The sequence below is a fragment of the Eubalaena glacialis genome, chromosome 3 (assembly GCF_028564815.1).
Source record: "Eubalaena glacialis isolate mEubGla1 chromosome 3, mEubGla1.1.hap2.+ XY, whole genome shotgun sequence".
Taxonomy (NCBI): domain Eukaryota; kingdom Metazoa; phylum Chordata; class Mammalia; order Artiodactyla; family Balaenidae; genus Eubalaena; species Eubalaena glacialis.
The window spans coordinates 106940086-106964831 of NC_083718.1; the positions used below are offsets into that span (position 1 = coordinate 106940086).

General features: G+C 37.3%; 1 protein-coding gene and 1 long non-coding RNA gene across 3 annotated transcripts in view; one reads left to right on the plus strand and one right to left on the minus strand.

The window, feature by feature from the left end:
- Window positions 1-24746, minus strand: part of PALMD (palmdelphin) — a 54029-nt gene that overhangs the window by 7783 nt on the left and 21500 nt on the right. Inside the window, exons 3-7 of the mRNA XM_061183817.1 lie at window positions 23130-23210; window positions 17901-18025; window positions 299-413; window positions 128-161; window positions 1-6 (exon numbers count right to left, since the gene is read on the minus strand). The exon at window positions 1-6 is cut by the window's left edge and continues 108 nt beyond it. Of these exons, the coding sequence (XP_061039800.1) occupies window positions 1-6; window positions 128-161; window positions 299-413; window positions 17901-18025; window positions 23130-23210 (361 nt within the window). The remainder of the gene's footprint in view (window positions 7-127; window positions 162-298; window positions 414-17900; window positions 18026-23129; window positions 23211-24746) is intronic.
- The window catches only part of LOC133087055 (uncharacterized), a 159138-nt gene continuing 155843 nt past the window's right edge, over window positions 21452-24746 (plus strand). For both annotated transcript variants that reach the window (XR_009700376.1, XR_009700377.1), the window contains exons 1-2: window positions 21452-21583; window positions 22311-22445. This is a non-coding gene — a long non-coding RNA (uncharacterized LOC133087055). The remainder of the gene's footprint in view (window positions 21584-22310; window positions 22446-24746) is intronic.

The window sequence follows — 24746 nt, forward strand, 5'->3', positions numbered from 1 at the left end:
TTGACTCTGTAAAATTAATATTAATTTAAAATATATTTAGAATATATTTACAATAAAGGGAAAAATTTCAGTGGGCTTATCAAAAAATATTTTAGTTAGACATAGCATAGGCTGCTCAAAAACATACCTCCTGATGTTTCTTCCTTTTCCACCTTCACAGACTATAAGAAAAAAGAATTCTCCATGATTAATACAGTTTAAAAAATAAATTCTAAATGTGGATATACTTTGAAGAATTATATACTGTTTGTGGAATCACTTTGGGAGGGATTCAGTTTTAAAATTAGCTAATGCCTACCCGTATTATGTCTTCTGTTGTCCTCTCAACTGATTTTAGTTTCTTTAAAATTGCCTCTTCATTGGTTGAGATTTGCAGTTCAGCTTTTTCAAGATCTTGGATCTCTTTCTCAAGTCTGAACAAAAAGATATACTTTATATTACTTAAGACAGTACAAATACAGAGTTCTCAAATATATATTCCCCATATACAAACTTTACTTGGAATATTGAATGTAAGTATCCAGATACCTTCTAAGAACTTAGCATCACACCAAACATCACATTAAGTACATAGAAGATACCCAATACCTGACTTCGGCTTAACAATTTTCAATTAAAGTTTTTTATTTTTTATTTTTGACAAAGGGGATTCTTAGGTAAAATATTTGACCCTTGGTCCCATTTTCTTCATTGCAACTACTAATGTTACTTCCACATGAAACAGAGATTTCTTTTACAAAGAGACTTAAGTTTAAAGTTGGACCAAAAGGAATGGTCCATCTGTCATTATCCTGTAGATTGCTAATTTTTCTTACACAAGTTTTCATATAAATTGTTTGGAGAAAACATTATAATTTTATTTTCTAGCCAAGCAACACTTTGTAACATTATAATTATTAAATTTGTTTTAAAATCATAGCTATTTAACACTTAAAAACCCTGCATATCCTAACATTGAAAATGACACATCATTTTAATTTCACAGTTCTCTAAAAGTTGTACCATATTATAGTGAGTAGAGTGAAGAGGTAAGAAATGGACAAAATCTAGTACAGTGGCCTCAGCTGCTGCTGTTTATAGAGACTACGTTTCCTAGAAAAAAAAAATGTTATCACATGGCCTGACAAAGTGTAAGGGAACTCGCAGGGACAGAAACAGACATTTGAAATTAGATTGTTGCTTTCTGAGCTGGTTTCTAGACTAGTTTAGAGCTGCATGTCAGATTCAAGTTAATTCCAGGGTGTGGCATTGTGACCGCTATCCTGGATAAAAACACACAACCACGAGCATTCACAAAGTTAGTAAAGCTGGCCCTGGGCAGCCATGAGACACATGTAGTTTCTCAGCCAAATACTCTGAGCTCTCGAATCAGCTGCCTCAAAGGATGGCTGCATAGATATAGCAGCTAGTTCAGGAGATGACAACTGTGGGTACGAGTGTCAGCTAAGATAATTGTCAGTTTTTTTGACTTCCTTCTTTAAGATGGTCATGCATCTGGCAACTCAAAATTCCTGTGCTACTGTCACACCAATAAAAGTCCAAGCTATGGTCAAGCAGATCATTCTCCTACTTATTGCTTTCGTTTCAAAATTCTGACTTTCCTGCTGCCTCTAGCTGTTGGTAGTTGGCTGTTTATAGCTGAGGAGGTTTTCTTGCATATCACAGAGCTCCAAGTAAAATGCAGTACCTCCGGTTTCTTAGAAGTTACTGAGATGTGACGCCATTCTATTAAATTCCCTCCACATCCATGGAGCACATTTGCCCATCAGTAGAGTTGTGGGGATATGTTGGTTGGTACAGTAGAAAGTTCTATACTGAAAGTGATATATCTGGATTATTCTGTTTCTGCTACCCACTACTTGTGAGAGCCAATTCTTTTAAATTGCCTGAAACTCAGTTTTGTAACATGTACAATGAGAATATAGCACCTGCCTTACTTTATACAGAAACACGGTGAAGCTAAGAAGCAGTGATGTATTTGAAAGCACATTACATATAATTGATATCAGATGTAAATGTTATTATGGTATAATTATCAAAGGTTTTCTGCAATACACCATGTCTATTCCATGTCCTGTTCTGCAGGGTCCTTTACCCGACAGCATGTTAGAGACAGTCTAATGAGGGGCTTTTGGGTAGAAAACAAGAAGGTTCAAGTCATTGCTGTATAAAGCTCTGGGACCTCAGGATCCAGCTGTGGAACCAGGCGGACCTGGGTTTGAATTCTGGTTCATCTGTCAAGTTCCTGGGTGACCCTAGACAAGTCACCAGACCTTGCTAAGTCTCATTGTCTTCATTCATTCATTCAAAATGTTTGTTTAGCGTCTACTTTATACCAGGCACTATCCTATTTGCTGGGTTATAACAGTGAACAAAACAGAGTTCCTGCCCTCAAGGAGTTTACATTCTAGTGGACAACACACTAACACAGGGGCCGGCAAATAGTAAATACTTTAGGCTTTGCAGGCCACGTTTGGTTTCTGTTGCATATTCGTCTTTCATATTTTCCCTTTTATAACCTTTTAATAATATAAAAACCATTTCTAGCTCATGGCTATATAAAAAGTAGGCCAGGGCTAGATTTGCCAACTCCTGTAAATGTTGTGTGTGTATGACCCAGGATCAAATCTAGCCCTGGACTTTATATATATACATATATGTATATATACATATATACATATACGTATATATACATATATACATATACATATATATGCATATACACATCTCATATATATACTTATAAACACACATATATGCAAATATATATATATACATAATAAACAAATATGTGTATATGCACACATATATACATTTATTTATGAAGAAAAATGTTTCCATGAAAAAAGTAGCATAAGGACTATAAACAGAAGAATAAGGGAGACGGAGAGTGCCTGGGGAGGGGGCTCTATTTTACAGACTGTGGTGATAGGGAGTCTTTCTGACAAAGTGTCATTTGAGTAGAGATTGAAGGAAATGAGGGAGGGACACACAAGGGTGTCGGGGGAGTGTGCTTCATAGAGAGGGAAGAGTAATTTCAAAACTTGAAATGAGAGGCAAGGGAGTAAGGAGGTGAGTGGTGAGAAATAAAGTCAGAGAGGGGGTAGCCGCCAGATCATAGGGGGCCTTCTGCATGGTAAGGCCTTTGGGGAGCCTTTGGGGATTCTGAGCAGAGGAGAAACATGCCAAGACATGAAATTTAAACAATTATATTGGCCGCGGTGTTGAAAATAGACTGGAGGGGGGCAAACATGGAGGTCTCAGTTGTTGAAATAATTCAGACGAAGATGGCTTAATCCAGGGTCCTTGCTGGTAGAAGAGTGAGAAATGATTGGATTCTGGAAATATTTCAAAGGAAGAGCTGCCAGGCTATGTTGATAGATTACATATGAGAAGTGAGAGAAAGAGAGATGTCAAGGGTGATTCCAATGTTTGTAATCTGAATAATTGAAAAAATGTGAATGCAATTGACCAAACTAACCTGGGAAGGAGAAGGAAGGAGCTTGGTGGGGAAGTGTTAAATGTGAGACAGTCAAATGGTGATATGGAGAGGACAGATATAAAAGTTGGGAGCTCAGTGAAGTCTGGGTTTGAAGATATAAATTTGGGAGTTGGTATTTATAGCCATAGGAGTGGATAAGATTTCCTAGAAAGTTAGGGATTCCAAGGACTGAATCCTGGGGCAATTAATCATTTAGAGGTCTGGGCAATGTTATCTACTTCGTAGGGTTTAATAAGGAATAAAATAAAAGAAATAGCGAGCACTTGGCAAATGCTAGTTTCCTCCTGTCTCTGCCCTTTTCTATTCCTGGGGCACAGAGATAGAACTCTTGGTCTGCCTGGGCAATTACATCTCAGGGAAGTATGAAATGCACTGGTATTGGTAGTAGTTTTCCTCTGTAGAGAGGCCCATGCGTAACGTAATGTCATGTAGTTCTCATGAATATCTTTAGACTAATATGGTAAGAATATGAGGTTGAAAGCCTGCTAACCTCATCAGAGTATCTGCTAATAAATGTTTTTGAAGGTTTTCAAGTCCTCAGTGAGACCTGAATTAATATGAGGTTGTCGTCAAATGACACATCATGATATGTTTGTGAAAACAAAATAGAAACAAACACACACTCCTTTTCTCTTCTTTATAACTTAGTTACAACCAACTCTCCATTAAATAGGTTAATAAGGAAGTATCTTGGTGCTAATTACTTAGAATTGCAAAATTCTGCCAGGAGATGCTTACTGATATAGAGCATTTCTTAAAATTCTCACTTCAATATGTTATTTTTATATGTTGATTTGATACTTCTGTATATTATTTGTGGATAACATAAATATTATTAAGAGAAAAACGTTAGACTTTTTTGTCTGACAAAGCTTTCTAAAAGATTAGAATGTCAGTGGAAGTAATGGGAGACCTAGGAAATAGTAATTGAAGATAAGGAACCGGCTTCTCTCTAGCCTACCCCCTCAAAAGACCAGAACTCAGAGGGGGAGGCACTGTGGTAGCCCAGCAGTAGAAGAAGAGGTCTCACAACCTCTACACCAGATGATGTACCAAGTTTTTGAGGAATGAGGATTCTTAAGGAACATAAAACAAAAATTACAACTGGTAGGCAGGTGCTATCTTTGTATAGTTAGTACAGTGGGTCTCAACTGATGGCAGTTTCCTCTCTGAGGTCATTTGGCAATGTCTGGACACAGTTTTGGTTGTCACAGCTTGAGAAGTGCTACTGGCATCTAGTGGGTAGAGGCTGGGGATGCTGCTAAACATTCTAAATGCACAGCACAGTACCCCACAACAAAGACTTATCTGGTTCAAATAGTCAATAGTGCTGAAGTGGAGAAACGCTGGGCACCTAATACAGTGCCTGGTGTAGTATAGGTGCTTGATACATGCTTTACAAGGGATTTTGAAATATCTACCTCTGGTATACTTTTACTTTTTCCTCATTATTTCTCTCTTCCATTTAGCTGTAATATAGAATCCAAACTTATTATTTTTTGAATAGAATTTGATCATCCTATTTTTATTTAAAATTATCATTTGGGTTCACTTGATTTTCAAATCTCTCTCTCTCTATATATAAATATATATTTATTTCCTGGCTCAGTGACCATTCATAATTGAGAGTATACTTAACCCTGATTTGAAGCTCCAAAAATGCAGGGAATTCCCTGGAGGTCCATTGGTTAAGACTCCGTGCTCTCACTGCTGAAGGCCCAGGTTCAATACCTGGTTGGGGAACTAAGATCCCACAAGCCGTGTGGTGCAGCCCAAAACAAAACAAAACCAAAAAAATGCAGGGCTTAAATTAGGGCCTCATATCCAATCCTTTTCCAAAGGTTTCGGGTGGAGAGAAAATTTAGCAAGTATAAGTGAAGAATTGGGGAAATATGTATCTATATATCTGTATGTGTGTATAGGTACATTCATGTATACACATATATGTATATATGTATGTCTGTATTTTTGTGTGTGCATATATAAAATTTTAGTTTTACATATAAAAATATAAATTTATGTGTATATACATGCAAATATAAAACTAAATTTTTTTTACTTGGAAAGCTTTGGGTAGGTCGCTGGGGGATAACTCTCTAACTTTCACCTGCTTATCTCTCAGCTGATGGGTTAGAATTTCCATAAGTGCTACCACCCCCATCTCTAGAAGGTATTACCTTCCCAAATGGGAATTAACCTCCTAGAAATGCTGATTCAGTTTGGCGAGAAACAGGCAGCAGAGAAAGAGAAATATCCTTCCTGGTGCCTCCTGGGCTGTTAGGCGGGGTCTGATGGATGAGTTAGTACCTCTCTCAGTTTCTGAGAGATGGTGAGCAGGCATCATGTGCCAATTTAGATAAGCAAAGTACATGAAAAAGGATTTGTAATGCTATCCATTATTGGAATCTTTCTTCTCCTTGCTTATTCGCTGGAGAAAAAGAGGATTATTTTCAAGAGCTCCCTAGGTGAAAGCAGGTAGCTTTCATATCATGCACTGTTCTAGTAATAATTTTCCTTAATCATCATGAGATAATATCCCCAATCCAATTCCAACACGCAAGTTATTGTCTTAGAAAAAGGACAGCACATTAACGCTGCATGTGCCAAGAAAGGGTTATTTCAGAAGGCAATTTTTCTGCTGCTAAGGGTCCATTTATCTCTTTCAGTTTTTGGTGGTGTTAACAAGGACTAACAACCTGACGGAGTTTGCTATTAGGCGCCAAACAAACGAGAAATCAAGAGAAAAAAATTCAAAAGTTTATGCCCTACCTTACAGTATTTCACTTGTTAGCGATTATAACAACATTTAATATGTACTGCGTATTTACACCGTACCAGGCACTGGCCTAATTAGTCCTCACAACAACCCCCATGAGTACTGTTATTAGTTCCTTTCAACAGGTGAGCAAACTGGGCACCTAGAAAGACAACTGGTCCAGAGGCTTACAGGTAGCCTGTGACAGGACGGAATTTGAAATCAATCTCCGCCAATAGAGCCTGAGCTCTGAACTCCTTGCTGATTAGCCACCATGGGAAGAAAACTTTAAAAAGTGGATTCTTATGAACTTACAAACAGCATTCATTTGCTCAACAGTATAAAAGGATTTTAAAAAATTTCTATGATAATAAAGTGAAGATTGAAATGCTAGCTGGGGTCTATTACAATGTAACAGTGCTGACTCATTACCTGTAAAGCTAATATTTCTCTCCTGATCTTCATTAGAGTGATTTTGTTGTGCAGAGAATTTCTCTGCTTAGTGGTCTAGTCAGTATGACCAGGATTAAAGTCCAGGCTTTGTCATTTTTCTCTTTGGCTGCTTGAGTTTGGTTTTTGGTAGGAGTTCTTAGAATAGTCTTTTTCAAAAGAGTCTGAGGTTTTCTAACCTAGTGCTACTTTATAGAGAGATTTTCTTTGCTTGGACACAAGATTATTGTTCAAAATAATGGAAGCTTTAGGTCTTAAATATAAAGCTGGTTATACAATTTGATTACAACTTCACAATTTGATGTAATCACCAATGCTATGTTTGAAATTAAATTTATGACTGGCTTTAGATACATACTTTGAAAGTACTGATGAATTAATACTTATGTCTCGGTAACTCAAGCTCTCTTATTAAAAGCCAGGACTACATAAAGAGAGTGCCAAATGGCCACGTCTCTGGGATGGCCTGAGTCAGCAGGTCTTAGACCCAGGCTGTGCCACTATTGATGTACCTCTGAGACCAGTCTATGGAAGTGCTAGGACCACCTCTCCAACCCCACCCCAGGCTAGACAAAGAAGGACCCAGTTTCTTTTTGGGACTTAAAGGCTCTCAGATATGTTTGCCTCCAACAGGGTGTTGAATTCAACATAGAGTTGTAAGCAGTTGTAATCCCTGACTCTTCCCTTGGGCCAGAGATTCTTTCTTTTCTTCCCCACTGAATCTTGGGAGAACAGGAGGTGGCTGGTGGTTTACCTATGTTTTGTGAGGTTTTTTTTTGGTGGGAGGAGGTCCACTTTTTTCCCCCAGCTCTACCCATGGAAACAGAAAGTAAGCTCATATCAAAGCTAACTCACTTGGCATAATTATTGACCCCCTCCAAGCTTCAGTTTTCTCATTTGAGGAATAATATTCACAAAGGGTTGTTTTAAGGAGGTAAATGAGATAATGTTTGTAAGTTTCTAGCACAGGGCTTGACATAGAGGAATTCCTAAATAATGATTAGTTACTCCTTTCTCTTCCTCAGTTTTCTAGGGAGAGGAGGGCCCTCTCTGACAACTCCAGTGAAAGAGAAAACCTACCAGGTCCAGTTTTGGATTTGATCTTCAACCTTGATATCAATGATTTTAGAGCAAGCATGGTGCTAATATAGCATCAGAAACACACCTGTCACCTAGAGGGGTGGGATGGGGAGGATAGGAGGGAGACTCAGGAGGGAGGAGATGTGGGGATATATGTGTATGTATGGCTGATTCACTTTGTTATAAAGCAGAAACTGGCACACCACTGTGGAGGAATTATACTCCAATAAAGAGGTTAAAAAAAAAAGATAATAAACATGTATAACAGCCCCCCAAAAAATAAAATAAAATAAAATAAAATAAAATAAAATAAAATAAAATGTGCTCCACTCCAAAAAAAAAAAAAAAAAAAAAAAAAAAACCTGTCCTTGAAAATACTGTTCTAGACAGAACACAAAAAGCAGTGCTCCAGCATTATTAGAATTTTCATAACATTTATGGGGATAGTGTCTATTTAATAAATGCAATTTAGTAAACAATGTCTATTTAATTAAAGAAAGAATATGCTAGTTTGCTTTGACAACCCACTGATTTCTCCCCAAATCCATTCCTCCTGTTCCTTTTAGTAATAGAACTCCCTGAGTTCTATGTGTCTCCCTGCTGCCCTGCTACAGACTACATTTCCCAGTCTTATTTGCATTGAAATGATGTCATGTGACTAAATTCTGGCCAATAGGATATTAGCAAGTGTGACCTATGCAATTTTCGGGTCATAGCCTTAAACTAGAGCTGTTTGCCCTCCATTTATCTTCCCCTTCCTAAGCTGAAATGCAGATGTGGTGATGGTCAGCTGCCTTTAACCTTACAACAAAGGGCATCCCTTAGCGGGTAGCAAAGCAATAACACAGAAAGAAACAGGGTCTCTTGATCATCTCATGTAATGTCGCTGCTCCCCTCCCTGAATTTCTCCCAGCTAGGATTGTTATGTGTAGGAGGAAAATGAACCTTTCTAATCTTGTTTAAGCCACTGTTCTTCTGGAGGCTTTTAAAGCAAAAAAACCAGAATGTTAATTATTGTATAACCTTATGGAGGATGAATCTTGGTGTGACAAATTTTATGAAATATTTTCATAATTTTTTTTGTTGATTTGCAGAATTAATCATTAGTATCTTGCATTTCAGGCAGTTCACCAGTAACAATAGAATAATAAATCAGTGTTTGCTCCTAGTGGTTAAAGAATTTACATGTTTCTAAATGATATATCAAATCTGACATGGTTTGTGTTAACATTAGCTAGTTAATATTGAATGGCTAAGGTTTGCAATGAAAAAAGGGAGTCATTTTATTTTTTAATCATAACTCATCTAAAAACTTTGCTCTGAAATTGCAATGGATACTATTGAATACACATAGTTGATGATTTTAATCAAGAATCCTTGACTGTTGTGTGTTGATCACAGGTAATGGGCAGATACATTATTACTAATGGGTCAGAGGTTATAGATATTTTATCTTTACAGCTAATGTGGCCAATGGGAATGTCAAACTATATTTTCCAAATAAAATTGGGAGTATGTAATCAGGTAGAAGGCAGGCTGTTTTGCTTTATTTTTAAAGTTGGGGTCCAATAACTTTCATCAAACATGTAACAAACTTTTATTAAGCACCTCCTACATGTCAGGCACATTTTTTCACCAAACTGAAAAAAAAGTATATCAAAAAAGATGAAGAATGCTCCTATGAGTGGACATAGGACAAGAATTGCCTTTCAATCGGCCCTTGCCGAAGAGCATGTATAATAAGAAAGCTCTAACCCACCAGTGCAAACAATCACATGCCATGGGTAAGCCTGCCAGAGAATTAAAGGGCACTTGGCATACAGCAAACACTAAGTTTGCCCCGAGTCAGATCTACAGCCTCTAACCCTGAGCACTGAAGAACAGGACAAGCAATACAGCACAGTAGCTTCAAGATAACTAGAAGCAGAGAGCTGGCCCAACAGTGACATTGAAACAAGTGTCAGTTTGCTCTGATAATTTGGAACAGAGCAGATGTTTAGAAAAGCTGAATAATTTATAGTTACATGTGAGCAGATTTTACAGGGGTGAATCTCATCTCCTAATATAACTGTAAATATTAACAATTATCTTATGGGCAGACAATACTATCATGATTTGAAACTGCCTGGTAGGCATTCAAGAGATTGATTTAGTAGAAAACCAAAACCTCTCATTCAGAATAATATTTTGTAAATTAAGGTATGCATTTGCCATGAAAAACAAGAATCCAAACCGGTTTTCAGAGAATAAGCTATTTTTATGTGCAAGTTACAAATGTAATTTTCAAATGAACACAAATAAACGTACACCCGGGAGGTTGGTGTGATATGGCAAATTGGTTAGTTATGGGCTTCTCACATGTTCTGCCAGTGACCTTCAAATACTGTCATAGCCAAGTCATGGCAAGTTAACTGCAGATATGCTTATCCATGAATTTGGAAAGCTTTTTTTTCTTAAAAAAAAATAAGTTGTAGGGGAAAACTATTTTTAGTGAATATACTACTTGTAACCATATTATGAAATGACAAAACATATTCAGTGATGTATACAGCCAGTGACTCTCTCCATTCAGAAATAATTACTGGCTTAGTGTCTTGTAACCATTAACATTTATCTCTAACAGTATTATAGAGCAGCCATTATATTTTCTACTTTCTATCCACTTCATTTTGACTTTGCACCTAGTGTTAATTGTTCATATTTGATGCCAAGAACAGGACTCTTATTATTTGAACACCAAAAATATAAATTCCAACCTCAGTATAACACAGAATAACCAACAAAGACCAGTTAGCCTGGGGTGGTCTAAATGAACTAAGTGACATTTGCTTTATGTCAGACAAAAGATGCATTGCAAGGGGGTGGTGTGGAAGTTTTCTGAGCTATAAATTTAGTCTCCGGGGACTCTCCTGGGGAATGGGGAAGCCTAGGCCCTATGGCAGCACAGACTCTTTCTCTAACACAATGAGTCTCTGCTTTTGAACATGACCGCCACCTGGAAGATGGATCACTGAAACGAACTCTCCTCCCACTTTCTGGATTGTTCAATTGTTCCTTTTTTCCTTCTTTACTCATGCCAATACAGCCAAAGATCTATGACATCCCTGTTAACGGCCTTAAACTTGTGTTTCGAGTTACCGAATATTGTTTTGAATGAGATATTTAATGTAAAAGTACATTGGAAAGTTAAAGGATGTAAAGAGAGGTAAACAAATAAAAATTTGCTTTGAGGAGTTTATGATTCTTAAATCTCCTCTAGAAGAACAAAGACTTATATGTGGCGGGTTCTTAATAAATGTTCATTGAAATGAATCAAGAATAAGCAGGGTGAAGCATGATGGAAAGGGTCTGGAGTCAGAAAGATCTGTGTGTGACTTATAGGTCAGTTGTTAAAAGGTTCATAGCTTTCTGTGCTTTAGTGTCTGTATGTGTAAAACAAGGCTAATTAGACTCCCCTCAGAGAACTGTCATTCTCAAAATAATGCTTAGTACATAATATGTACTCTGTAAAGGATAGCTGTTGTTACTGAATTGCAGTCGGGTGAGGAGAGGACTCTCAGAGGTTATTCTAATCTACCTTTCAGCTTACCATTGTGGTGGGGGAGTGTTTATACTAGGTAACCATTTAATCCTTATTTCTACTAACATATAAACAAGATTGGCAGGTATGAGCAACAGAGAATGCTGGAAGGCAGGGATAAGGAAATAAAAAGAGCATATGAAGAAGGGGGAAAGTGAGAAAGTAAAATGATGAGGTGGTAAAACATGCTATCAACAATTGCCTCAAAAACCAGGGGCACTATAGCCATGTAACTTTGCCTTGACTCAAGATAGTTGGGTGTTTATTTTTTATTTTTAAAAAAATTTCAAGACATTCCTTTGTAGTTTATTAACGTTCAAATCACTGTCTAATCTTCATCTGGTCTCCTTAAATATGTGGTATTTTCAAGTCCATTCATTCATCCATCCATCCAACCATCCATCCATCCATCATTCATTCATTTATTAAGCTATGTAGTCATAGATACTCCTACTATGTACTAGGAATTGTATTTTTTTGTGGGGGGAGATAGATTTTTCCCCCTTTTTTTATGCTGAAAATTTGGTTACCTTAGCTCTTTTTGTTAAATTAAAAAAGCTCCTGAATTAAAAATAATCAGAATATCTGGGAAATTAAAAATAACCACAGATGAACTATTACAAATCTGGTAAATGAGTTAGTCAAATATGGGCAGTGAAAAACATGCTTGGAATGATTTTGACTGAGATAATTGCCTCAGAATAATTTCTTGTGTGTTTCTAGGCAACAGCAAATTTAAGAAGAAACAAATGGTGGGGTTTTTTTCTCCCTTTTTTCCCTTTATCTTCTCTTATGTTGTCACAGAAGAGCAGCTTGTCTATCTCCATGCAATGTGATGTTAGATGTGGCTGGTTGGGTCAGGGCAGGAAGACAGAAACATTTAGCCTGTGATATTTTCCATGCAGCATGTGCCACTGTGTTTGATGAGACATTATTTTCACTAAGGTACAATTGGCTTGTACAGGTAGATAAGAACATTAGGTAGCGGTTAAACTTGGACAGAAATATTAATGAGCTAAACTTTGATAAACCATAACCAGCAACAAAGTCATTTAAGCTTTATATTTCTACATCAGTACTTTGGGTTCCTTTTTGAAATTGAATCTTGCCTGCTATCTTTTGAGTTAACTGAGTGGTTTATTGCTCTACACGCTGTTGAGCAGAGTGTATGTTCTAGTTGTCCATCTCCACTTGTGGAGGGATTTCCCTTAAGGGATGTGAGTTAGCTATAGCTGCTATAACAGCCCACTATCCAGCTTTTCTCATGACATACAATCACACAGAAATCCAAGCTTCACATGCACCTTCCCATGAGTACGATACGTGGAAGGCAGTTTCTGCCTATTTGGAGACGAATGAAAGTGCATTAAAGAAAGGCAGAAGGTCAGAAGGGTACTTTGGAATATTAAAAAAAAATTCTTACTAGGGAACATTTAATCAGAAGTAGATAATCCTTCTCAGAGGGAATGCAGTGTATTTGCATCATTCTCCTTGGCAGTTAACCTTTTGCATTTTATGCTTATGACATTTCTTTCAGGCACTCTGTGTGCTCCAATTGAAGTCAGAGGTCTTTGGACACAGTACAAAAAGTAGCAAGTATCTGGAAGGGAGCTTGATGCAAGGCAGTTTGGCAGAGGGAGTCATGGAGAACTGCAGGGTAGCTAGATAGCAAAGAGGAACCTAGCAAGTGAATGACATAGCTCCCTTGGACACTTCTTAGGGTGCTTGGGGTGTCTTTTGGGTGCAGGTATTGGATGGAGGAAAGCAGCAGAAGTGATAGAACAGGATTTCTAATTCAGCCTATAAATCTGTGCACATGGATATTTGGATTGCGAAGTCAGTGCTGGATTTGCACCTGTGCCTACAATCAGGAAGTAAAGGGTTCAGTGGTCACACTAAGAGCAGGGCTCATTTGGGAGGCAAATTGAAACTCTAATTTGAGCAAAGTGATTCACAAGATGTTCAATACAGTTTTCCTCCTGGGAACGTTTTCTCCTAAGGTATTAATCAGGGCACAAGTCAAAGTGCTCACTAATATTGTTCCAGAGCTAACGTGTGACTCAGAAACAAGAACTATGGAAACCCACTTAATTTCTGAAATGTTGCCTCTCTTTGAAAGGAAAAATGAGAGGATAAATATGAAGACATACTTTACTTAAAGGTTATGTGTGAGTCAGGGAACCTCTGAGTGTTTTTAATATGATAAAGAGTCATATGAATGTCTCTATAAAATGATGCATATAAGAGTGAAATGATAGCATGGATTGGAAATTAAAAATGCTGTAGAGGATAGCTTTTATAGGATTTAACTTTTGTAAACTTTTGCTATGGATCCAAGACACAATTTATTTTTATGATTAGGACTTTTAATTCGATTTTAAATTCTGGCTCTTAATTTTTTAGCTGTGTGACATGGGGCAAATTCGCCTCTATAAATGTCAGTTTTCTCACCTGTTAAATGTTATCTCCCTCATAAGATGGTTGTGAGAATTCACGAAATAATATATATGAAGTGCTTAGTACAGTGTCTGGTCTACCACAAATGCTCTGTAAAAATTAACTGATATTATTAACATTTTAGTCTTCAAACCATAAAGGAAATCCATCAATTATTTTCCCTATGGAAAGAATCTTAGCTGGGGGATAACCTCAGATTACTCAAAGAAAAAGATTCTTTGTACTAGCACAAAGGAATGAGAGATCTTAGCCAAAAGATGAAAATCTCCAGATAAAGCTCTAGGCAGTGTCCTTCTTTTAATTTTTTTGGATTCCTTATAAGAAATAGTATCTAATGTTTTTTGAACACCTACCATGTGTCAGGCGCTCGTGAAGTTGTTTCACTCATCCCAGTCCCATGAAGTGGCTTATGATGGTCCACTATTACAGACAAGGAAATTGAGGCCCAAAGAGATGAAAGAACATGGCCAGGCTTATGAACTATGGTCGGCAGAACAGGGATTTGAATGCCAAAGACCATGCTCTCTCAGTTCATCGTGTGAAACCATGGAAGTAAAAGGAATGCAAACTTCATGGGCAGTCTGGCCTTGCTACAGACTCTGAGGTAATTGCAACATTTCTATTTTGATGTGCCTGTTAAAATCTTATCCTGTAGCTGAGAGGCCTGGCAGATGGCAAATGTTACCCTTGAGCAGGCACCGAAGTCGGGTGATAAATCACATTCAGGGATTGGGATACTTTCTCTGCTTAGGGAAGGAGGATGGCTCTGCCTACTTCAACCTCATCAGTTGGCTTGGTTGCCATTCAGAGCTTACAGGAAAATGCACTGTATTTAGCTGGTAATAAAGGCTTCTTAAGCACTGTGGGTAGTTGTTTCTGAAAAAGAATGAATTTAAAAACATGTACCTGATTATTTAGCAGCTTTAGAAATATCTGAGGAAAAAATGTTCAGTTATCAGGTAAAGCTGCTTTGGCAATGTGATTTCTATAATGCTAGGCAGTAGTGGAGGCTGCTTAATACTGACAATGCACAGTTATTTTTTGTCTCCGTATGTTGCTTAGAATGTTCTGTTCCCTGCACATTTTTAAGGAGATAAACATGCCTTTATGGGTCATGATGGTGCAAATTCTTTACTAGCTCTTTGCAAATACATCTTTTTAGGACTACTCCTTAAACAATGTAGTTTACTGTTAGGTGTCAGGTATTTTACTACTTTCAGAGCATTTACACCTATAGCTCTCTATTAATTTTACAGCTGGAGAGCACTGAATTTGACTCACTTTGAGACCCAAATCTATCCTTTACTGGCTCTGTGATCTTAATGAAGTCCCTTATCCTCTTTGAGCGTATTTCTTCATCTATGAAATGGAGGTGTTGATGCTTTCTTTCTAGGATTGCTGTGAGTAATAAATGACTTAATGGAAGTGCAAGTGCTTTGTAAATTGCACAAGGCCATTTAAAAATGAACCATTACTGTTATTATTATTTATATTTGGGGATTAAAATCGTTTGGTGTTAATAAAGGAGCACTGATGGGTTAATGACATCCTAAAGATCTAAAATAAAGTCGCAGTGAGATGCCAGAAATTGGGTAATGAATAGACATTTAATTGGTAGTTTAACAAAGACATTAATTGGACGTGGAAGAAGATCCTGATTGTGGTAAAGGCTGTTTGGAGAAAGCAGAACCAAGGGACAGAACATGCTTCAAAGACTTCTTACAAGATAATGACTTTTCAGTCTACAGAGGTTGCTGTGTGCCATTATTTTATAGGCAGCATTGGATAGTCAAATTAAGTAGTCTCTGATCTGCCACTTCCTAACAGTGTGAATTCTTTAATCTCTCTGCAAAAAGTGAAGATCATAACACCTGCCTTATAGGGTTATGAAGATTAAATGGGATGATATATGCAAAGCGCCTGGTGCATAATACGGCTCAGCAAATAGGTTTCCTCCTCTTCCTCCTACTTCTCCTCTTCTTCCTCTTCCTTGTTTTTGTTCTTCTTTCTTCCTCCCTTCGTCCCTTCCTTCCTTCCTCCCTCCCTCCCTCTTTTTCTCTCTCTTTCGTCACATAGGAGCTCTAACTAGGCAAGCCACTACCAAAACTACTAGAAGCTTATGTGATTCTCAGAGCATTCAGGCAAGGCCTGAAAGCAATCAGTAGAGTCCTCGTAAATTCTCTTGGATTACTCAGAAAGCAGCCCAAACTCGTTAATGGACTTTGAGTATATGTAGCTACTTCATTTATCATCAGATGCAGAGAAAGTTGTAGGTGCTCAGTATGTGGAAAGACTCCAAAGAAGGCGCTCTGAGGGGAAGAAAGGAGGTGTCTGTGCAGGGCAAGGGTTTACAGGGATTAAATTCAGAGCTCCTTGAGAGATAAGGATTGTATGTGGAAGGGTGAGGAAAGCAATCATCAACTAAACCAGACTTTGTTAGGAAGCTTTTGCTAAGGGATGCCTTACGAATAATCAAGTTTTCCAAACTGTAGAGTTGATTTATTGAGTTATTTTAAAAGTATTTACTATCTGCCACTCAGCAGTAGTTCATATCTTTGAACAAACAACTGAGGAGTTTATAAATATAAACATTTCAATTATAAAATATAACTTTAAAAGAATTGTTAATTTAAAAACATCTAAATAAGAATGAGCAGTCGGGGCTTCCCTGGTGGCGCAGTGGTTGGGAGTCTGCCTGCCAGTGCGGGGGACACGGGTTCGAGCCCTGGTCTGGGAAGATCCCACATGCCGCGGAGCAACTAGGCCCGTGAGCCACAATTACTGAGCCTGCGCGTCTGGAGCCTGTGCTCCGCAACAAGAGAGGCCGCGATAGTGAGAGGCCCGCGCACCGCGATGATGAGTGGCCCCCGCTTGCCGCAACAGGAGAAGGCCCTCGCACAGAAACGAAGACCCAACGCAGCCATAAATAAATAAATAAATAAAAATTAAGAATGAGCAGTCAATGATTTTAGCTATTAAATATACAAGTGTATGAAATTAAGCTAGTAAAATAAAAATCAGTTGAAAAAAGAAAGTTTTTTTTTTTTTTTTCATGTTGTCAGTTTAAGGCCTAATGCAATCTGTTTACATAGTGTGGTGAGTATGGACAAAATGTGGTCATAGCACAGCTACTGGATATTTTTATCTTCCCGGTCTTTCCTATGGTCCTCACAAAAGATAACAAATTTGCAGTGAGTGAGGCTTTGAAAGTTACCTATGTTTCAAAGATGTGTAGGCTTTAAATTATTGTCATTATTATACCACAAAAAATTCCATCTTTTTTCCATGTGTGGGCTAGAAAACGATTCTGACATTTCTCACATCTTTTTCTTCTGTGCTATCTATACTTTGTGATAATATTAATAATCCCATCTTGTATTTGAGCTTTCCAATTTTTTTCAGGTCCAACACCTCATTTTAAGCCAAGGCAATTAAAAAACTTTACTTGCTATATCTGAAGTTGCTGAGTCTGTACTAATTGTGTATGAAGGTCAGGAAAGGACACTGAGAAGTGAAGTCAACCCCTGTGACCAATCAGAGAAGTAGAAGAGAGAAAATGTTAGTGAAGTAGTCCTATAGAGTCTTCTCTTCCAAAATATCATGGCTGAGGCTTAGGGAGGGCCTGGGAAGAGGTGTGATGGGGGGAGAGTATGCACACACCCTTATAACTGTCACCTGTCCTAAGATGAGAGACGGGGTTGAGGCAGTGAAGAACTGCTTTTGATCTCTTGCCAAATGCCACGAAGGTGCTAGTAGTTTAGCACATGCATTTATTAATCTGTTCAACAACTCTGAAAGATAGATAATGTTACTACCATTTTGTAGATGAGGAAATGGGCTCAGAGAGCTATGGGTAAGTCACCCATACGTATTTTAAAAATGAGTCTCGTGTTGTTATGTTTTGGGGACCTTTACAGCAAAATTTCTGTTGTTGCTTTCTGGTGTGTTTTCTTACTCTTAGAAATCCAAATGGAAGATCTGATTGTGCCCCTAAAACGGAGAATGGCTTTTATACATTCAACATGGGACAAAGTCAAAATAAAGGTAGTTGTGGAGTATCTCAGAGAGGGCCATACCTGAGGATACTTTGTTCTAGAACCTGGATCTGGTGCTGGTCTTGTTGATTTTGTTTCTCCATCTCTTCCTGTTCTTTTCCACTGCTGATTCCATCTAGAAGCCATTTCTCCCTCAAGGCCTTTTTCTGATATCAGGAAACATAAATATATGTTCTTATATCAATCGAAAATTCCAAAATCTGAATGCTTTCAAATCTTATTAATTTCAATAGTGGAAATATTAAAGAGAAATTGTTTTCTCTCACTGTCTTGCCTGAATAAATCTGATAGTTTCCTAGTTTGCACCCTTCTTGACCCCCTTCTAAAGCCAGGGTTTATGTATCTGAATCCTATGTACATCCTAAGGTCTAGTTCAGGTCCTCCTTCTCTATGAAGCTCTCTGTCCTACCTCTGCATCTTCCCCCACCCCCCCAGCCTCACTTCACCCCCAGGGAACTCTCCTTCTTCAGAATCACACAGCAGTGTATGTTTACCTATACTGTATGTTTACTGTATTTTTAACAGTCATGTAGGGACCTCATCATGATGATGCCTTACTATGATTTGTTGGGTTGATGGGTGTATATCTTGTGTCAAAGTAACAAGCTCCTTGAAGCCATTTGCTATTCATCCCAGTGACAGTATGTAGTGACCCCTCCAAAAAAAAAAAATCTTTTGTAGGATTAATTGGAATGGTGGGCAAAACAAGAGATTGCTATTGTATCTTAAACTAATTCAATGATAGTCTTAGGCTCTGTGGTTGACATTTATTGTTTTGCCTACCCAGTACCCCTTCTTTCTTCTGAGAGCCTCCTTGGTTCTAGATATCCTTTACATTCAGCTCCCTACTCGTCCCAATCATATGATACATAAAATTCACCGATCTGTCCAAATATTTGTGAGTTGAATTTTTGTCAACTTTAATAAAACAAAAAAGATTTATGTTTCATCAGGTGGAAAAAAAATCCCCTCGAATTTGCATGAAAGAATTACATTCCTGGACTTGAGCCTAAGAAGACAAAGTAAATGAAGAAGACCTGTAAATTTCAGGGGGCTTTAGCTAGCATCCTGTCCATGTCTCAAGGGAAAACTGTTAGATATTATTTTCAAAGTGTTTGAGTTTCTTCTTTTCTTCCTGAAGAAAAGTACTGTCACTATATATCTATCTACTTTTGTAAATTATTTGTTCAATAATTATTCCCTGGGAATTTACTGTTTCTAAAATGGTGAGGAGAGAAGAATGGGAATTTTCCTGATTTTTTTGACACTTCTCTCTCTAACACCATGATTAGAATGAAAGCAAGTAAGAGGAATATTTGTCTTTTTTTAAAAACATGCCTTTTTTAAAAAACAGAATTAATACAACTGGAATGTAAATACCTCTGAATTTAAAATAAATTTAAATAAGGTTGATTAATTGGGCTAGATAATTACCAAAGGAAGTTTATTTTAACTAAGGCAATTTTTCTTCAAATCATTAAAAATATTACACTAATTACAAATAAATGTTATTTGGAATTATAACTTGTAGAATAGATGAAATGTGGCCTGCTCTCGTTGAAGCAATGAGGGGGCCTGGAAGCCTACAGATGCACAGGACACAGTTTGAAAACCACTAGATTAAGTCAGTAATTATCTCAACCCAGATCACCATATTTGTGTTGGTTTTTTTCAGAGTTTCAAGAAATTGCATGTGGACAACACACCCCATAAAAGCAGTTTGTATTATTCCAGTTTGTAGCCAGATTCCTTCCCACAATGTTATCTTTTCCCTTAATTATAGCTGTTTAGTTGTTTGTAAAAATGTGTTCCCACAGACACAGTAAATATTATTAATAAAGGTCAAGATTTATTTCCTGATAATATGCCAAGAAAATCTCAATATATCAGCATTTAAGAATTTACCTTGATTTTAGTTTATTTTTATTTGATGGAATATGATGATATCTAATGCACAGTAAAGAATATAGATGACATCCATCAAAGTAAATTACAGTTCTTACAAACCACCTACAAGGATAGTTTCAGTCAATTACATCCATATCACTGTAAGAAACACTCAGATGGGATGGTCTTATGATGCTGAGTTGTAGAGGGTGGAGAATGGCTCCTGTGACATAATTAAGTTATCTTGGGGCTTCATTCTTGGTTCTTAGTCTGGTTAGGACTAAGAATAATTTTAATTTTAGCCTTATAAGCTTTGTTCATAGTTCAGGAATTGTCATTAACTCTGGCAGAGAACTTTTTGCCTCTAAATATAAAATATATAATTTGGATGTGCAATCAGAATGATATGGTATAATCACATATTGTGGTAACCACAAGACAGTTATTTTGCTTTTATGTCACAGTTTAGACTTATGCTTTAGTCTATGAGATTGAGGAATAGAATAAAATCTATTTCACAACAATGACATTCAGAATCTAAAGCCATAGTAACTAAATAAAAATATAAGTGACATGCAGGTAGTAGATCTTTTGGCAGTTTTTTAGGGAAAGGTTTTCCTGAAGCACTTCTATATTCTGCACAGCAGTTACAGAAGATGTTAAGAATAAATTAGTTTTTCATACCATGATTTAAATGGACTTCCAGAAATGTTTTCTAGGTTGAGTACTAGGCAAGAAGATCAAGAGTGGACAAGTCTCAGAATGTTTGAATGTGAGAATGCTGTTAATGGCCATGGAAACTCCCTTTCCAGGATGTCATTGGTATGAATGTCAGGTTCCAGAGCTAAAGGATATTAGAGTGAGTTACCACAACTATTTTGAAGTGTGTGTACTGCTCATACAGAAGGAGCACTTTGTAAATATTTACGTTTGTGTTGTTTAAAGTGAGTCATTGACATGTAATGAAATAATTTGCAATCGGGAAAGTGGTGAGGATAGTCACTGGAATGGAGACAAATGGATGAAGAAGAAAATAAAAAGAAAGGCTGGTAATTGCAGAAGCCAACAGAGATTTTTTGACTTGGTGAAGATATTTTGGAATCAATTTTTAGAACACTTCTGCACATTTTTGAACCCTATTTTGGAATTGTGCCTAGTTGCTGTTGGAATAGCCAACCATTTTCTGCAGAACTTGGAAGAATGTATTACTGAAACAGCCATTCTCTCCTCTATGTTCCCTTTGCAGTTGATGCCTTGAATATAGTGTTCATCACAGTATAAATGTCATTATAAGTTTATGTGTCAGTTACCATTTAAGGGCACAGATCAAACTTATTTTATATTCTTAATGTCCAGCTTAGTACCTTGCACATAATAGGTGCTTAATAGATGTTTATTGACTGAAGGCTTTCTACTTATCAGTTAAGACTCAGGTTAAATCCCACACCTTTAACAGAACCTTTTTTGACCACCCCAGATTAAAGAATTACTAATGCTTACACTTATGCTTAAATTAAAAAAAATCATCCTTTAACTTGTACTAATTATTTACTTAACCTTGAATTTCCCACTAGGTTGCAAGCAGAAGGGCTACAACTCTCAAGGCCACTGCTAGTCTCTAAGGCATTAATATGCAAATTAGGAAAAGGTACAGTTCCCCACTCCTACTCCTTCAGGTCAGTGCACAGCTTGGGAAGGTGGACAGCACTTTTGTGCAGAGAGAAAGAAACTTTGTCCTCCAGACAGAAGCAGCCCTGTGCCAGAGCGCACGGTTCCAAGGGAGTATGGGCAGGATTTCAGCACCCTCCCTCTCTCAGGTAACTTTACGCAGTATACCATCTGCACAACTGTGTACTGCAGTCCAAAGCATGATACATGCTTTGATTGGATTGGATTAGAAGAGGTCTTCTGGGTTCCAGAAAGCAAACCTATAGGGAACAGTATATATTACTTTTCGGACTGTTTTTGTTAAGTACTGAAATGAGGTGTCACCTCAGAAATGGACCTCTCAGTGTGTTAGAATTTTCCTGTGTGAAACTTACTTCCTAGAATGAACAGAGAGGATATATAAAACTTTTCTCCTACTGTGAACTCTAATGTTGTTTGGCTATTCATTCTGCAAGGATAGCAATTACTCAGAAGCAGTAATTAGTTCACTGTGAGATCCAAATTGTGTGTGTGTGTGTATGTTTGTGTGTGAAAGAGAGAGAGAGAGAGAGAGAGAGAGAATGATTTTGGAGTTAGAAATTGCCTATCTCAAAAATTGTTGTACACTTGCTTTTGACTTCATTTGACTTGTATCAAAATGACTTGGTAAAATTTGTTATTTCATTGATTTTTCTGGGAGTACACACTGCATTTCTTGGCTATGTCTCCTACTCATGTAAATTCAGTGTGACAAACTGTAAGGATAGCAGACTGACTACACACTGAAATTATTCATCAAACATTGGAAATGTCAATTTGTATAGGAGCAAAGAAGCAAACAGAATCCAGAGAACTGAGGCTAATTGGAATCCTAAACTGTGTCTTTTTTCTCTCAAGAGGTGGTTACTTGATCCAACAGAAAGATGGATTTAGCTGAATTCGGCAAGTTTACCAAAAGATTGTAGACCCCACGAGTGTGCGGCATTGTTTCACTGAGGGATTTATTACATCTATCGATAGAAGCCCTGCCAGGTAAGTAGTTTCCTGCTTGGGCCTGTTCACAAGGAGCTCCTGTTTGTCATTTGGTTGCACCCTATGACTAAGCTACATAATAAAATGTGAGACTCAATGTGCTTAAATTACAAAATGACCACACCCATGAAAGACGTAAAGTCTGATTTTAAAAATGGAGGCTTATTTTTGGTTATGATCTCATGTTCTGTCAAAACAAAATGAAACAGAACCTTGAACCACACTCAAACAGCATTGAATTCATTGCACTGAGCTTTTAAATACGAGCATCCTTGAGCAGGCCAGACACTGTCTGCTTTGCACGCCCTGGGTAAGGGCTGGTTTTTCATTGATTTCAAAAGGGACTTCCCAGCTGGATCCACTCCCAAGGGATGTTAAGCAAGACTGCATTCAGGGCCAAACTATCAAGACTGAATTCTCAAGGTTATCCAAGAAAGTGAGGAAATTCAGTAATAAAGGGTAAAAGTAATAAAGCCATGTTTTCAATTTTCCACATGTTTGCCAGGAGGTATTAGTCTCATATGCAAATATTACTAGCTTATTGGCTTCCCTTATGGTTATTAGGGTGTTAGTATAACTGTTGGAATTTTTTTCCTTCCTAAAGCATCTTTACTACTGAAATTTCAGTGCAATTAGAATATTTGAATGCAAAATCATTGAAATGAAATTAAAGTCATAAGTTACCTTCAAATGCTGGTGCTTTAGTTTTTCTTCCTCTATTTTCAAACGCTTCTGTGAGATTTCTTCCTGTATTTTTCTTTTATCCTGAAATAAAAAGTGTTCCAACATAATCTATTTTTTTTCAATTTGCTTAAGTATGTTTCCTTGGGGATGCTGTCATTATCGAATGGCTGGCCAGTGGTATGCTCTTGGCATTGGTATGAAGCTGCTTTGGAAACTCCTATTTCAAGGCAAAGGAGAGCAAAGTGAGACATTCAAAGCATTTTACTGATGGAAAATGATATAAGGTGCTTTTTCAAAGAGAATTTAAAAATATTTTAATGTCTTTCCTTCCCCCCTCATCTTTTCTATCTTCCCCATTAAGTCTAAGATTGAGCTACTTAGAGATGCAATGAAAAAGGTGAATTTTGAGATAGGAGGGAGTTTTGAAATAGGCATGAGGAAACATTGTGAGGAGAGAGACTGTTCCTGGCATAAGGCTGAAGAAACTGCTGGGTAAAATATCTGCTTATGTGGGAAAACAGGATAGCCTACAGAGTGTTAGAACGCGAGGAAACTAGAAAGTGAGACTGTTTCCTTCTGTAAACCTTGCTATGGGAAGAGAGAGAGAGAAAAAAAAAGGGATCAGATAATGCATGTTAACACTAAGAGGGCTTCTAGCAGAGGTTAAAAAAATTCATGGAGAGGTATAGTATCTTTCACCAAGTTTAAATTGCAATACCTTAAAATCCCAGATAGCATAACTATTGATACACAGAAGTTGTACTTTTTAGAAAATAGAGCCTGTATACTATATAGAAAGCCTGGTTTCAATTTCTGGCTCTGCCATTAACTAGCTGTGTGTCCTGGGACCAAATCCTTAACTTGGTGCCTCATTACCTCATCTGTAAAATGGAAGTAATAAGGGCATCTACCTCATAAGATGAGCATTAAATTAGCTAATATATGCAAAGGCTCCTAGAACAGTGCTTGACACATAGTGCTCTACAAGTATTTGTTTAATACAATTAAGTAAATAAACACATAATCTGTTAATCACACAGAAAGCAACACACTAATTCTGATAATGGTTCCATTGGTCTGAAATGTTTTAGAGATTCCCTGTCTGGAGTTGTTTGAGGCATTTTGCAAGCCATGCAAAAAGGCCCTTATTTCCTTATTTTTTGACCAGAGGTGACATTGTCCTCCATCTTATTTATGAGTTGTTTTTAAATCTGCTTTCAAAATTGAAAACTCCCAAAGGTAAACATTTGTTTCCAATGAAGACATCTAAAAGAATTTGAAGCAGGCTCAGGAGGTAATTTAGAAGGAGGAATTCCAAAAATATTTGGCAGCATTATTGAAACAAGTGCATGGCTTCCTGATGTGACTCCTTTGAAGGTAAATCTCCTTTTTGATGTATAAGTTCAGGTATATTTGTTGAATGTAACAGCATTCATTTGAACATACATTGCTGTCCAAATTTATGTCATGTTTCTCTTTGTGTGTAAGAAGTGTATATGACCTCATCTGTATTGTTTTTTAAATTTCCTAAACAGCTCTTTTGAAAAAAAAAGAGCTAGGCAACAAGCATGGATATTCAGATTCACTTGTTTGTTTGGATGAAATCTGGTCATTAGG